This window comes from Mycteria americana, chromosome 11 (genome assembly GCF_035582795.1).
Source record: "Mycteria americana isolate JAX WOST 10 ecotype Jacksonville Zoo and Gardens chromosome 11, USCA_MyAme_1.0, whole genome shotgun sequence".
Lineage (NCBI taxonomy): Eukaryota > Metazoa > Chordata > Aves > Ciconiiformes > Ciconiidae > Mycteria > Mycteria americana.
The window spans coordinates 6081883-6096238 of record NC_134375.1 but is presented as its reverse complement, the minus strand read 5'-3'; the positions used below and the strand labels follow the sequence as shown (position 1 = coordinate 6096238).

Sequence of the window (14356 nt, the reverse complement as noted above, 5' to 3'; positions counted from 1 at the left end):
GGGCACCCGGGCATCCAGGAGGTGATGCCGGCATCAAGAAAAAGGATTTTCCTAAAAATCCCCCTCCCACCCTCTTCAGCTGTGGCTAAATACAGCCCCGGCAGCTCCGCCGGCGGCTCGGCCAGCTGGGTGGGCTCGAAGCGCCCGCCTGGCTGCGTGGCTACGATGGCCGATGGGGCGCAAGATGGCGCGGGGAGCACCGTGCTCTTGGGCGGGGGGTGATGGGATCCGGCCGCCCGGGAGGGGGTCATGGTGCCCCTGGGATCGTGGGATGATGGGTGCCTGGGCGTGGGATCGCGGCGCCCCTGGGATCGCGGCGCCCCTGGGGTGGTGGGTGCCGGGGCTTGGGATCTGGGTGCCCGTGGGATCAGGGGTGCCTGGGCATGGGATCACAGTGCTGCTGGCGTCACGGAGCCCAGGGCGTGGGATTACAGCGTCCCTGGCAGCGAGGTGCCCCTGGGATCACGGTGCCCTGGGCATGGGATCGTGGCGCTCCAGGTGTCACGGTGCCCCTGGCGTCACGGTGCCCAGGCCGTGGGATCACGGTGGCGGAGTCAGCGGTGCCCAGCCTGCAGTACCCCCCGGCGCCGCCTGCTTTTGGACACCGCTGCCCACCTGCATGGGACACTGGTGAGGGACACCACACCGGGCTTGGGGCTGGCATCTGGTGACCAAGCGCCATTACCGGCCTCCCTTAATTACACCCTAATTGCTTCAGCCACTGCAGGTGCAGGGGATGGTGCGGCTCGTGCCCCGGGGCATGCCTGGAGGCTGCCCAGGAGCCGGGGAGAGCGGCTGAGCCCCCCACCGATGCTCACCACCGCCCAAGCCCGCTTCCTCTGCTCCTTTTGCTGGCGGTGGTGGCAGATGTCACATCTGCGAGGAGCTCGTCCCGACGAGGAGGTCCCCTCCACCCCAATTTTGGGGCAAAAATCCCCTAGAACAAGACACTGGGAAACAGGAGGGGGCCGGTGATGGGCATCACCCCCCTAGGTGCACGCCCGGAGCTCGGGGCGGGGGGCGAGGGCAGGGTTTGGGGATGGGTGGAGGGGCAGGGGATGCTCAGGGCAAGTCTAGGACGGGCAGGGGATGTTGAAACATGCCCTGGCACCACAGCCACGGGCAGCTCCGTTCCCCGGTCCGTGGCCAGCCACGCAGGTCCTGCGGCCAGTGCTGGCGTTAAATAAAACCTCCTCGGCTGCTCATTAAGCGGCGCCGGAGCCCAGGGTCGCGTCAGCTCCCATCAGCCAAGCCGTCCGTCTCCGCCGGCGCCTCACACCTGCACGGCCCCGCCACCGCTCACAGGAGGGTATTTTTAGCACGGCTGGGTCCCAGCATCCCGCGGTCGGGGGGTCCGCCGGGACCGTGCCTCAGTTTCCCTGTGTTGGGGCCATGCCGGGCCCCTGGCCTGGGTTTCGGGGCGGCCGTGCCCCCGGTGTGGGTGCTGGTCCTGCCCGTGCGAGGCCGAGCCGCGCCATTTCGGCTAGGCTGTCGAGTTGCTGTGGCAACGGGAAGAGCCCGGCGCCGCGCAGTTATTACGGGCTGGATCAGAAACGGGAGGTGCTGGGGGATGCTGGGCGCCGGTGCTGGGGGATGCTGGGCGCCAGGGCGGCGGCAGGGGTGCAGCCGGGGCGGCCGTCGTGGGCACCGCCAGCCGCTGGGATGCAGGGAGGGATGGACGGATGGATGGACGGATGGATGGACGGACAGATGGACGGACAGGCACCCTGGGTGTTGGCCTCCTCATGGGGCAGGGTGAGTGCCCAGGGCTGCGGTCGGGTGGCAGATGGGTGCCAGGCCCACTGCACCACGACACGGGGGACAGCCCTGGGGGCACCCCACGTGAGGTGGGGCTGTCAGTGCCCCACGGTGGGGTGGTGCAGGGAACCGCTCGTTAGCTGACGAGGCTCGTGTGGTTACGGTGACGTGCATGAGGAGGGCCCCTGCCTTAGGCTGCACCCCCCCCCTCCTTGCAAATGTGCTTGACAGATTTCATGCTAATATGCATTTATCCTGCTCTAATTACGCTTCGGGAGGCGAGGAGCGAGCGCCCGGCCTTTAACGCCACGGGCTGGCGAGTGCCCACCCCTGCCTGCCGCTGCCGGCCGGGATGGGCGCTGCCACGGAACGGAGGTCGGGCAGGGGGACCTCGCAGGGTGGCACCTCGCACGGCACCCGGCACCCCTGCCCCAGCTGCGGGGTGTCTCAGAGGGGCTGCCTGGGCACGGGCGGGCACCTAAGGTCGGGCACCAGGTAAGCGGCACGCCGAGGTGCTGCACGGCCGGGCACGGCTGGTGGAGCACCTGCTTGAGCTGTGGGGCATGTGTGGCCGCGCCGCGCCGTGCCACGCCGTGTCGTGCCGTGCCCACCCGCCACGGCTGCAGCAGAGCAGCCGGCGTCCCGCCCCGGCAGCGCGCCTTGCGCACACAGCACTTTAAATGTTTTATTTGGGGAAAGTGCTGTCGTTAGCAGAGATTAATTATTAAAATCAGAGCCATCTATAAAATATGAGTGGCCGCGCGCGGGGCTGCGGGCAGACAGGCAGAGCCGGGCACGGTCCCGCTGCCAGCAGCGCCCGGGGACGTGCTGCGACAGCATTTGCCAGTGCCACCGCAACGGCACCGCGTGCCAGCGGCGGTTTTGGGCTCCTCACGGCAAAGCGGGCGCAAAGGCCGGTGGCAAAGCGGGTGCCACCCAGGTGGGCAGCCTGTCCCCCTTCTACCTCCGCCACGGCCCGCCGGGCAGCGGGGGGGGGCCGGCTTGGAGCTGGGCAAAATTGTGCCAAACCAGCGTGTGAGCGGAGCGGTGGTCTCCGGCGTCAGCCGGCCCGGCGAGAGGTGGCAGGAGGCAGCAGGCAATGCCGAGCCGGTTTCAGCGGCTGCCGGAGCGCTGGGGAGCAGGCGTGAGGAGCGGCCGCCGCACTGCCATTTTTAGAAACCGGCAAGTTTTGCTAATGATGCCTGCAAGCGGCGGGGGGGGCTGCCTGCACCCCGGCCCCCCTGCCCGCATCCGGGCAGGTTGCGTGCCCGGCCCCGGGAGCCGGCCTGGGCACCCCCGTCCTCCTCGCCTGGTGCTGGCACCCGTACCTGGGGGCACCCGCGCTGCCCGGGGCACCCCTGCACCCAGCTGGGGCTCTGCTGGCCCCTGGGGAGCTTTGGTGGCCCCTGGGGAGCTCTGCTGGCCCCTGGGGAGCTTTGGTGGCTCCAGGGATTTCTGCTGGGCCCCCAGGCAGCTCTGCCGGCCCCTGGGGAGTTTTGGTGGTCCCTGGGGAGCTCTGCTGGCTCCTGGGGAGCTTCAGTGGCCCTTGGGGAACTCTGCTGGCCCCCAAGCAGCTTTGCTGGCCCGCAGGGAGCTTCTCTTTAGCCCAAAGCCTTCCAGCCTGTAAGGAACATCTTTTTCTCCTTTTTCTGCCCCTGAGACAGCATCTGCCCTCGGTCAGGGAGGCTCGCCCCGTCTCAGCAGCCGCTCAGGACCAGCGCCAGCCACGTCCCGGTCCCGGTCCTCGTCCTCCCCCGGGCTGGTTCTCTCCTGGCCAGGAGCTCCACTCGCTTTGCAGGTGAAAATCCTCGCCCTGACCAGCTTCCCCTGGTGCCTACGGCCGCAAGAGCCTCTTGGGGGCAGGTACCACCCTGGGGAGCCTCAGGGGACCCCCAAAGGTCTTCCAGTGGGAAGGGGAACCAAATCCCGATGCCATGGGTGATGTCATCACCGTGATGCAGGTGGTTGCTATGGCGACTGAGCCCCCCCCAGGCAGGGCTCCGGGTACCAGAGCCAGCCCTGGATGCGATGGGGGCCAAGCCGGTGGAGAGGTACGAGGCTTTGTGCGCCGTCGTCATCGACACGGGGACGGGCCACACCGGGAGCTGGCTGGCCGGGGACCAGCAGCCGCGGTCTGCGGTGCCCAGCCAGGCGGGGGCGGCCCCGTCCTCACCCACAGCACGGTCACCGACCGGGACGGGCTGGAGGAGCTGTGGCACCGCGTCCTCTACCGGGAGCTGGGCGTCTGCCCCAAGGAGGTGGCGGTGCTGGCCGCAGACGCCCCTCTCTCCCCTGCCACCAACCAGGAGAAGGTGGCCGAGCTGCTGCGGGGCCCCCCGGCCGCCCCCCGCCCCGCCTTGCTGCTGGTGGGGTGCGCGGCTTCCCCTGGCGCCTGGACGCCGGGCTGGGGGTCCCCTCTGAGGCCACCCCCTGCCACCGTGCGGCCGCCTGGCTGGGCGGCTCGCTGGCCGCCTCCCTCGACGCCTTCCCGGGCGCATGGGTGCTGCGGGATGCCTACGGGGAGGGCGGCCCCGCCGCCGTGCACCCCCGCTGCTGCTGACCCCGGCAAAGGGCCGGGGGCGGCGATCGGCGGCTGTGCCCCCTTCTTTTCTCCCCTCGCCCTGCCAGCCCCCCAAAAGGAGGGACGGGGTTTATTTGGCCCTGTTGCCGGGCCGACGCACGCAATTATCGCTGATTGCCTGGCGGTTGCCATGGCGATGGCAAGCACGCAGGGATGTGGTGCCACGTGGCGCTTGAGTCACGGACACGCTGCACCCCCCCGCTGCACCCCACTGCACCCCACTGCGCACCCCCCGGCACCGGGCCGCCAGGCTGGGCCGGCCCCGCACCCCTCCACCCCGCCTGGGGCGGAGGGGCACGGGCGCGTGTCCCCCACCCCCTGTCCCCCCACCCAAGGCAAAGGGGTACAGCAGGGTGCCCCCAGCCCTGGCACCCCCACCCTGGGCAGCCCGGGCTCACTCACTGCAGGGGTCCTGCGGGAAACGTCACCCCAACCGGCCATGTCACCCCGCACCCGCCTCTGGGCTCACTGCGGGGCAGTGGGTGCGGGGGCAGGGGGTGCACGGGGTGGTGGGTGCGGGGGGCAGGGGGTGCACGGGGTGGTGGGTGCACAGGGCAGTGGGTGCAGGGGGCAGTGGGTGCACGGGGTGGTGGGTGCAGGGGGCAGTGGGTGCAGGGGGCAGTGGGTGCACAGGGCGGTGGGTGCAGGGGGAAGTGGGTGCACAGGGCGGTGGGTGCACAGGGCAGTGAGTGCAGGGGGCAGTGGGTGCACAGGGCGGTGGGTGCACAGGGTGGTGGGTGCACGGGGTGGTGAGTGCACATGGCAGTGGGTGCACAGGGCGGTGGGTGCACAGGGCGGTGGGTGCACAGGGTGGTGGGTGCACATGGCAGTGGGTGCATAGGCTGGTGGGTGCACAGGTCAGTGAGTGCACAGGGTGGTGGGTGCACGGGGCAGAGCACAGCAGGAACAAACACGGTTGGGCTCAGCAGAGCCGATCACCCTGAAGTGGGGCACGGGGTGGCCCGAGAGCCCAGGCAGAGCCGGGGCCAGGAGGGGATCGGGCGAGCCGTGACGGGAGCCCGGGGCTGTTCTGCCACAGGCAGGAGCTGGTGCCGGGAGGCGACAGGCACGAGCTGGGCCGAGGGGTGCTGGAGGAGTGCTGGCCCATCCCTCGTGCCGCAAGCCACCGCCGGGCAGCCCTGAGCCGTGCCGGGCACCCGCCGGGTAATTGTGAGTTACGCTCCAGGTTCCCGCGAGGTGCAAAGATTAATAACCGCACCGCGCCGCTGCCAGCCGGTATGATTGAACTCTTGATTAGAAGCTCAAACTACAGTGGCCTGCTAATTCCCCCGCTCTCATGCGCCGTTAATTACCCGGTTCGGGTGGCGGTGGGCCCAGGACCTGTGGGGCTCGGTGCCACGCAGGGGATGGGTTCAGGGGGTGCCCCGGGCTGCCTCCACCTTGGGGTGCTGGCACAGGTCTCCCTGCGCGCAGAGGGGAGATGCTGGCTTTGGGGATGGGACCCTGGCGTCCCCCATCCGTGGGCCCGCCTGACCCGGCCTCGGGGGGCTGTGGGTCCTGGGAGAGGACGACCACATCCGCACAGCGGGTCAGGACGGTGCGGGCCAGGTGGTTTTGGGAAGCTGGGTTTTGGCGGGTGCAGGGGCGGGATGGGACAGGAGGGGGGGTGCAGCTCGGAAGCAGCACCATATGGGCCGCAAATGCCAGCGCGCAGCACGCAGCCGTTTGGGAGGCTCGGCGCACGCGGCTGCGTTGCGTGAGGAGCGAGGTGGGCTGGGGGAAGGGGCTGGGGGCCCCGCTGCGCCCCTGGGGCCGTGCCACCCGCCCCAGGCTGGGCGCCAAGCCCGGGCTGTGAGCAGAGTTAAGGGTATTGGGGTGGCCCCAGGCCACTGAGCAGACATTGCCTCTCTCTTGCCCCTTGGCCCCGGCCATGGGGTGCAAACTATCCCTGTCCACGGGGGAGCGAGCGGGGCCTTTGGCCCCACAGCTGGGGAAGGAGGACGAGGGAAGTCGCCTGGTTCCCACAGGATCGCGGCGCAGAGGCAGGACCGTGTGTCCGCCCGCCTTTTCGTGGCACCTCTTAGTGCCCTGGGGGACAGGTGCCTGTGACACTGAGCCCACCCTCAGCACCGCTGCTAACCTGCTCCCACCCCGTCCCATCCGTCCCATCCACCCCCCCCATCCCCTCCTGTCCCGTCCCATCCAGGGCTGGTGGCCACGGCACGGCCCAGGGGACCCCGGCTCACCCCGGTGCTCTGCACCTCGCACCGGTCCCCACCATCTCGCTGAAGCCTGCTGTGACGCCAGGGCCGCTCCGGCTCTGGGGCTCGGCAGGATGCGGCCCGTGGGGCACAGCCGCCCCTTGGGCGGCCACCGCCCGGGGTGAGGAGCTCGCACAGGGACAGCGGGGACAGGCGGTGGCTCTGGGGACACCCGCAGGCAGCCCCGGCTCTCCCGGCTGGCCAGCAGCCGGGAGGCAGCAAGCCGCGGGGCCTCGCGGGTCTTTACACGCCCCACGAGCCGCCGCCGCGTGGGTCCCCGGCCCCCGCGGCGTGGCCGTGCCCCAGCCCGGTTTTGGCGGCTCTGTCGCCGCCGCCCGCCCCGGGGGGCACGGCCGCCCCGTCCCGCCGCGGTGCCGGGGCGCGTCCCAGCGCCACGCGTGACCCGCCCCCGCGGGTGCCTCTCCCGCGCCCGACGGGCGGGGCGCGAAGTTTGGCGGTGACGTCAGGGGCGGGGCGGGGCGGGGCGCCCCGGGGGGCGGGGCCCCGCGGTCCCGCCCCCCCAACTTGCCGCGCCGGGCGCGCGGGGCCGCGCCGCGACGGACCGACGGCTCGGCTCGGCTCGGCTCGGCTCGGCTCGGCTCGGCTCGGCTCGGCTCGGCTCGGCTCCGCCCGGCTCGGCTCGGCTCGGCTCGGCTCCGCACCGGCCCCGCGCGGCAGGGAGGGAGGGGCGCGCCCCCCGAGCGGCGGCCCCGGGCCGCGGCCCCCTTTGCGGTCCAGAGGCGTGCAGGTGAGCGCGGCGCCGCGCCGGGACAGCCCCGCGCCGAGCCGAGCCGAGCCGAGCCGAGCCGGTCCGTGCCGTGGGCGAGGGGGGCCGGGCCCGGGGCGGGGGCGCTGCCGGGGTTTGGCACTTGTTGGCCCGGGGCTGCCCCCCACTCTCCCCCCCACCCCGGTGGCCCGGGGCACCCCGGCGGGGCCGTGCCGGTCCGTGCCCGGGTGCGTGTGCGCCCCGACGGCTGCCCGCTGCCGCACCGCCCCCGCCGGCACCCCGCGTCCCGCGGACCCCGAGCCCCGACGGGCGCCGCGGGCACGGGGAGATGCCGGAGCCCGGCTCCCCCCGCGCCTCCCTGCTCGCCCTCCCGGGGCCGCTCCCGCGCCGGTGCCGCCCCCGCGTCCAGCGCGGAGCCCGGAGAGCCGGGCCGGCCCCGCGGCGGGGGGGGTGCTGCCGGGGACCTGCGCCCCCGCCGCCGAGCATCCCCTCCCGGGCCGGCCCCCTGCCCTTCTCTCCCGCAGCCCGCTCCCTTCCCGCTGCCGCATCGCTCCGAGCCGGCCACGGCCGAGACCTCCCCTGCGGTGCGCGGCCCGGGCTGCACCTCCGCACCTCCCCGGGGCTGGGGCCGGTGGGCTCCGGGCCGGCCCCGCGGGCGCTGGGGCTCCCCCAGCCCGCCCCGGCCCCGGCCCCGGCCCCGGCCCCGGCCCGGGCGGCTCCTGCGGGCAGCGCGGGGCTGGCGCAGCCCCTCCGCCTCCCCGCTGCCTGCCTGCTGCCTGCACTAGCAATATTTCGGTCCACCTCGGCCCGGCCGCGTTTATGCCTCTGCCCGGCACATCCTTCCCCCGGGCTGGGGGGGGCGGGAGGGCAGCGGGGACCCCCCCACGGACACGTCCAGGGCGGCTGCAGGTTAGAAGCGGGGCCGGAGACGGAGCGCCGGCCGGTGGCACCCCACGGCGTGGGGCAGGGCCGGGGCTCGGGGGGCCGGGGGGGCCCGCTGGCAAGAGCTGCGCGGCTGCGTCATCCCTCCGTGCCGTCCGCACCCGGCCACCCACTTCCCCGCTATTGTCTTACACCCGCTGTTGCTTCTGCTCCCAAATTAGACGCTTTGGGGGGGGCTAGCTGCGCGCGGGTGCCAGCACGGCACCCAGCCTCCCCCCCCAGCACCCCGGGGAGGGAGCACTCACCCCTTCGCCCTCCGCTTGCCCGGGTGCCCCTGCCACGGCGGGGCTGCTCTCACCTGTGGGGCGCAGGTGCTGGCCCCCATGTGGGGCTGGGTGCCGGACTCCCTTGTGGGGTACCCCGGGTGCGCTGAGCCCCCCCGAGCCAGCCTGGGGCAGGGGAGGGTGCCAGTGCTCAGCCCCGGCAGGATGGGTCCCCGCTAAAGAACGGGAACTAATTTTGTGAGCGCAGATTAGCTGGGCGCTTGCAGAGACAGCAATAAAATCCCGATATATCATCCCACCCGGGTCCCTTCCCGGCTAATCCTGGCATCACGCTGCCAGCGCTGGCAGCCTTCCTGCCTGCCCGCAGGCCAGCCCTGCCTCTGCTGGCCCACGCACCGAGCCCACTGCCACGCCAGCGGCTGCCAGGACAGCCCTCGTCCCCCTCGGCTGGGCACGGTGGCACGGCAGAGCTGGCGTCGTGTGGCACGGGGACACGGAGGTGCCAGGCAGGGCACGTTTGCTGGGGAGGCTGTTGGGATGAGCTCAGTGTGGGCCGGAAAGCCTCACCCGGTCTGTGCCACGGGGAAGGGTGTCCCATGGGTGCTCTGCTTCTCTTTCGGGAGTGGGTGCACCCTGAGTGGGACGGGGACAGGTGCTCTTGCCTGGAATGGGCTTTCCTGGCAGGAGGATGCCTGGCTGTCGTGTGAGGTGGGAGCACCCATACTGCGGGCATCGCTTGGGCAGGCACGGAGGCAGGTCAGCCCCGAGGGATGGAGGCAGGAAGGAGCATCGCCCCGTTCCCCGGCTCACTGCACTCGCGTCCCACCCAGATTTGGGGTCAATCACCCCAGGGAGCGCTTAGGTGCATGCCCTGGGTGCAGCGGGCAGGACCACCTTCCTCCCGGGGCCCGCGCGGCAGGGACGGGGCCGTGCACCCGCATGTGGGTCGGGTGCTGCCGGGTGCTGCCCGTCCCTGCCCCCTCCAAAGGATGTGCCGCTTTCTGCATCTCCAGTTCCCATTGCCATAGCAACAGGCTCGGCGCTTGGGTACCCGCGATGCCGGCTCCCGCATCCCACACTGCCATCCTGCCCGCGGCCCTCACCGCTGGGCCCCGGGCACTGCCGGCACGGCACGGCGGGGCCAGCATGTTGCAGCACGGTGTTTTGGGAGCTTTAGCACTGGGCGATGGGTGTCTCCAGCGTCGTGCCGGCATCCCATCGTGGGTCCCGCTCGGGCTCGTCCCAGAGGACTGGGGGGGCCTGGGAGCCCTTTCTCCTTCTGAGCCGTCAGAAAATAACGTCAGTTGAAACTTCCTCCCAGTAATGGGATGGGAAAGGGAAAAAAATCACTTTATGGGACCAATTTTTTGCTGGGAAGCTGGAAACCCGTCCAAGCAGGGTCTGGTTTTGAAGGGTTCCTGGCAGGAAAGCAAGGAGCAAAACATCGTTCCTAAAGGGCTGGAGGAGCCGGCACGTGCCGGGGCCGGTGTCCTGGCCGCTGCTGGCGGCAGGAGGGCTGGCACCACCAAACCGCGGTGCCCACCTGCCCGTTGCTGCAGCGGGGCCATCGGGGCTGGTAAGAGTCGGGGAGCTGAGGCTGGTGTAACTCGCTGCATATGTGACTGTGTGCGACAATGCTCCGCCTGGGGAAGCCCCAGCTACAGAAATGTCACCGCGGGGCAAAACCGGGCTGAGAAACGGGAGAGGGTCCGTTCGTCTCCGCTTGCCTCCCCGGCAAGCGGGTGCTCCGGGCTCTGTGCTAGCCCTGGCTACTTAATAAATCATTAACGATCTGCAAACGAGAGCCGGAGGAGCCGGCTTGCGGCCGCGCCGGCAGCCCAAGCCCAGGCAGAGTGGCCGGGCGCCGCAGGGATGGACGCACGTCGGTGGGGCTGGGCGCTTGGCGGCTCGCGCAGCCGGGGAGCACGAGCAGCTGCCGCGCTTCGGCAGGTTTTACATTAATCGGCGCGGCTCGGGGGGGCCTGGGGCGGCTCCGGGGGGGCTGGCGGTGCCAGGGTGCTCACCGCCTCTCCCTGCCCTGCCAGCACCGGGCCCTGCGATGCCGTTTGGCTGCGTGACGCTGGGAGACAAGAAAGATTATAACCAGCCGTCCGAGGTGACCGACAGATATGACCTGGGCCAGGTCATCAAAACGTGAGTTGGTCCCTCCCCGGCTCCGGGGGTGCCCCGGGCTGAGGAGCAGCACGATGCTGCCCGCGGGGGCTTTCGCGGTGCCGGTCCCCAGCTGGGACGGGCAGGGTGCGTTTCGGGGTGCCTGTCCCCTAATGAATCCCTCTCGCTGGCGGGCGCGTGGGGGTGTTCGCTGCCGGCTCCGAAGAGGGCAACGAGGTTTCGCTGCTGCTGCCGGCTGGAGCCGGGCAGCTCCCCGTATCCCTCCCTCCTCCTCCCAAGATCTGCGGGGATTGCAGCAATTCTGCACGATCCCGGCTTCCCCGAGCGCTCCGGGAAGCAGGAGGGCTCTGCTCCAGCAAAGGAGAGGGCAGATGTCATTTGGGGGGGAGCGGAGCGCTGCTGCTTCCCCGCAACTTTTATTGCCGTGCTGGGGAACCCATTAGGAAGCAATGAAGCTTCCTCTCCTCCGCAAAATGAAGCCCTCAGACCCATTGAGAGCAGTTTGACCCCAAAACACGTGCCAGAAATTTTTCCGTCGGCCTCCAAAACACCAGGACACTTGGCTGTGGGTCATGCCTGGCAGGGGGACGCTGGGTGGCGGCGGGGACCTTTTTGGGGGCTCTCAGAGGTTTGCTCCATCCTCTGGGCAGCCTGTCCTGAAGCCCATGGGTCCCAGTTCCCCTGCACCCGGGGCAGTGGCCACGAGGATTTCGGTGCGGCCAGGGGGTTGGAAAGCCAAAGGCTTTGACGGAGTGGTGCCGAGTGCCCCCCGTGGGCTCCCCTGCGGCTCCTGCCCGGCCGATGGTCTCGAGCACCATTAATAATAGAACAGAAATATTGCAGCACCCCGGGGCAACCGGCGCGTCTCCCCTTGTTTCTTCCCGACCGCGGCGCTTGCATTAATGTCGGGGCATGCTGCTGTTCTGCCTCGGCACGGGCGGCTTCGCAGTGGGTCCCACCCCGGCTGCCACGGGGAGGGGGCTTTTTAATTGGCAAATTTTCCCCCTTCCCTATCAATTTGCTTATTCCTTGTCGATTCCTTCTCACTGCCCTTTTTTTTCCCCTCTGCTCTGGAGAGGTTTTTAGCCGCAGCTTCCTTCCACCCCCCCAGCATCTCCCCTCGCTGCTGGGATGGGGGGGATGCTGGTGGGCCTGGGGACCACCCAAGTGCCCCGAGCTCGGTGGTCCCCAGGGGGGTGACGGCTGCGGGCGCCCTTCTAGGGAGGAGTTCTGTGAAATCTTCCGGGCCAAGGAGAAGACCACAGGGAAGCTGTACACCTGCAAGAAGTTCCTGAAGCGGGACGGGCGGAAAGTGCGGAAGGCGGCCAAAAACGAGATCATCATCCTCAAAATGTGAGGGCCGGGGCCGGGGGGGCTCCCGTGCCGCCAGGCAAAGTGGGGACCCCCCGCTCACCCCCTCATCTCTCCGCAGGGTGAAGCACCCCAACATCCTGCAGCTGGTGGACGTCTACATCACCCGCAAGGAGTATTTCATCTTCCTGGAGCTGTAAGTTTGAGGGGCACGGGGGGGTCTGGCTGGGGGTGCCCCCGCCGGGGGGGATCTCGGCAGAGGTGCTGTCGGCAGGGCCACTGGCCGGGAGGTCTTCGACTGGATCCTGGACCAGGGTTACTACTCGGAGAGGGACACCAGCAACGTCATCCGGCAGGTGCTGGAGGCCGTCGCCTACCTGCACTCGCTCAAGATCGTCCACAGAAACCTCAAGGTGCGGGAGGGGGGGGTGGGAGCACCCGTGGGTGCTGGCGTGCCCCCCGCCCCGGCACTCACGGCTCCTGTGCCAGCAGCTGGAGAACCTGGTGTACTATAACCGCCTGAAGAACTCCAAGATCGTCATCAGCGACTTCCACCTGGCCAAGCTGGAGAACGGGCTCATCAAGGAGCCCTGCGGCACCCCCGAGTACCTGGGTGGGTGAGAGCCAGCCGGGCGGGCACGCAGGGGTGGGTGGTGCTGCTGGGGTCCCAGCAGGTCCCTGATGCTCCCCGCCACCCTGGGGACCGGTCCTGGGGGCTCCCATTGGGTCCCTCCTGATGGTCACGGGTGCTCCTGGCAGGTCCCTCCTGCTCCCCATCACCCTGGGGGCTGATCCTGGGTGCTCCCGGTGGGTCCCTCCTGCTCCCCATCACCCTGGGGGCTGATCCTGGGTGCTCCCGGTGGGTCCCTCCCGCTCCCCATCAGCCCGGGGGCGAGGGGCCCGGGGCATTGGGGACCCCGGGGCAGGGCTGCTCTCCTGTCCCCTGCAGCTCCGGAGGTGGTGGGGCGGCAGCGGTACGGGCGGCCGGTGGACTGCTGGGCCATCGGCGTCATCATGTACATCCTGTGAGTGCGGGGTGAGGGCCGGGGTGGCCGCGGGGGGCCGGGGGCCAGGGGCCGGGCTGAGCCCCCCGCCCCGTCCCCCAGCCTCTCGGGGAACCCCCCCTTCTACGAGGAGGCGGACGAGGAAGACTACGAGAACCACGACAAGAACCTCTTCCGCAAAATCCTGGCTGGGGACTACGAGTTCGACCCGCCATACTGGGACGACATCTCGCAGGCGGGTGAGCCCCACGCCAGGGGAGGAAACACGGGGTCCCACGTTGTCCCCCCCTGGTGCTGACTTCCCCCCCCATGCCCCCAGCCAAGGAGCTGGTGACGCGCCTGATGGAGGTGGAGCAGGACCAGCGGATCACGGCGGAGGAGGCCATCTCCCACGAGTGGTGAGGGGCGGTGGGGGCGGGCAGGGGGCCGGGGGGGCTGGCAGGGGCCGCTCACCCCTCCCCGCCTCCCCAGGATCTCCGGCAACGCCGCCTCCGACAAGAACATCAAGGACGGCGTCTGCGCCCAGATTGAGAAGAACTTCGCCCGGGCCAAGTGGAAGGTGGGTGGGGGCGCCCCGTGCCTCAGTTTCCCCTCTCAGCCGAGCCCATTCCCCCATCACGGGGCTGTCAGCCTCGGGGGGGGGGGGAGTGGGGGCCGCCAGCCCCCGCGGCCACGCCAGCCCCCAGCAGGCATCCCCGGTGGGGGACCCGACGCCCCGGTGAGGGGCCCAGGGGCAGGGGAGCGCCCGCGCCCCACGGCCCCCCGCCTCTCCCCCCGCAGAAAGCCGTGCGAGTGACCACGCTCATGAAACGCCTGCGGGCGCCCGAGCAGACGGAGACGGCCCCGGCCCCGGCCCCGGCCCCGGCCCCGGCCACCGCCGCCACCGCCACGGCCGCCACCGCCACGGCCGCCACCGCCACCGCCGCCACGGACACTGTGGCCCCCGCGGCCCCCAGCACGCCGCCTGCCGCCGCGCAGCCCCCGGCCCCCGGCACGCCGCCCGCCACCACGTGTAACGGGGACGGGGCTGCCACCGCCGCCGCCGCCGCCGAGTCCCCCAGCGAGCAGACCGGCTGAGCGGCGGCGGCCCCCGCGCCCCCCTCTGTACATAGCCCCGGCATGGCCCCCCGCGCCCCCGCCTGCGCCCCCTTTTCTACGTGCCCCGACGGAGAGCCGGCCGCGGGGCAGAGCCCTGCATGGAGCCCGTCCTCCCCGCCCGCCCCGGCCCCTCCCGGCCCCCTCGGTGGCTTTGCCGGTCGGTCTGTGTCCGTCCCGTCCCCCCGTCCCCCCCCACCCCGCTCTCTCAGTCTGTCCCCCGCCGCTGTCCGCCCCGGGGACGCCCAGAGATACGGGGCAGCCCCCCCGGCCACACGCTCCGCAGGGCCGGGGGGCGTCGCGCGGGCCCCCCCGGGACACGCGTGCATGTGCGGGACCGCGGGTGGGGCCGCGCGGGA

General features: G+C 70.9%; 1 protein-coding gene across 1 annotated transcript; it reads left to right on the top strand.

Moving 5' to 3' along the window:
• Nucleotides 1-7089: 7089 nt before the first annotated feature.
• Nucleotides 7090-13979, top strand: CAMKV (CaM kinase like vesicle associated). Its single transcript, XM_075513895.1, has 11 exons — nucleotides 7090-7309; nucleotides 10500-10608; nucleotides 11809-11940; nucleotides 12020-12094; nucleotides 12173-12311; nucleotides 12391-12511; nucleotides 12848-12923; nucleotides 13005-13141; nucleotides 13222-13300; nucleotides 13374-13461; nucleotides 13683-13979. Exons 2-11 carry the CDS (start codon nucleotides 10514-10516, stop codon nucleotides 13977-13979), a joined length of 1239 nt encoding a protein of 412 aa, XP_075370010.1. The 5' UTR covers nucleotides 7090-7309; nucleotides 10500-10513.
• Nucleotides 13980-14356: the final 377 nt, after the last annotated feature.

What these genes read in the sequence shown, in the direction of transcription:
- CAMKV (XM_075513895.1), top strand. Translation starts at nt 10,514, where the DNA reads ATGCCGTTTGGCTGCGTGACGCTGGGAGACAAGAAAGATTATAACCAG. An exon ending in CGGCACCCCCGAGTACCTGG is followed by an intron (nt 12,512 to 12,847) that starts GTGGGTGAGAGC and finishes TGTCCCCTGCAG; the next exon opens with CTCCGGAGGTGGTGGGGCGG. An exon ending in GGCGTCATCATGTACATCCT is followed by an intron (nt 12,924 to 13,004) that starts GTGAGTGCGGGG and finishes CCCGTCCCCCAG; the next exon opens with CCTCTCGGGGAACCCCCCCT.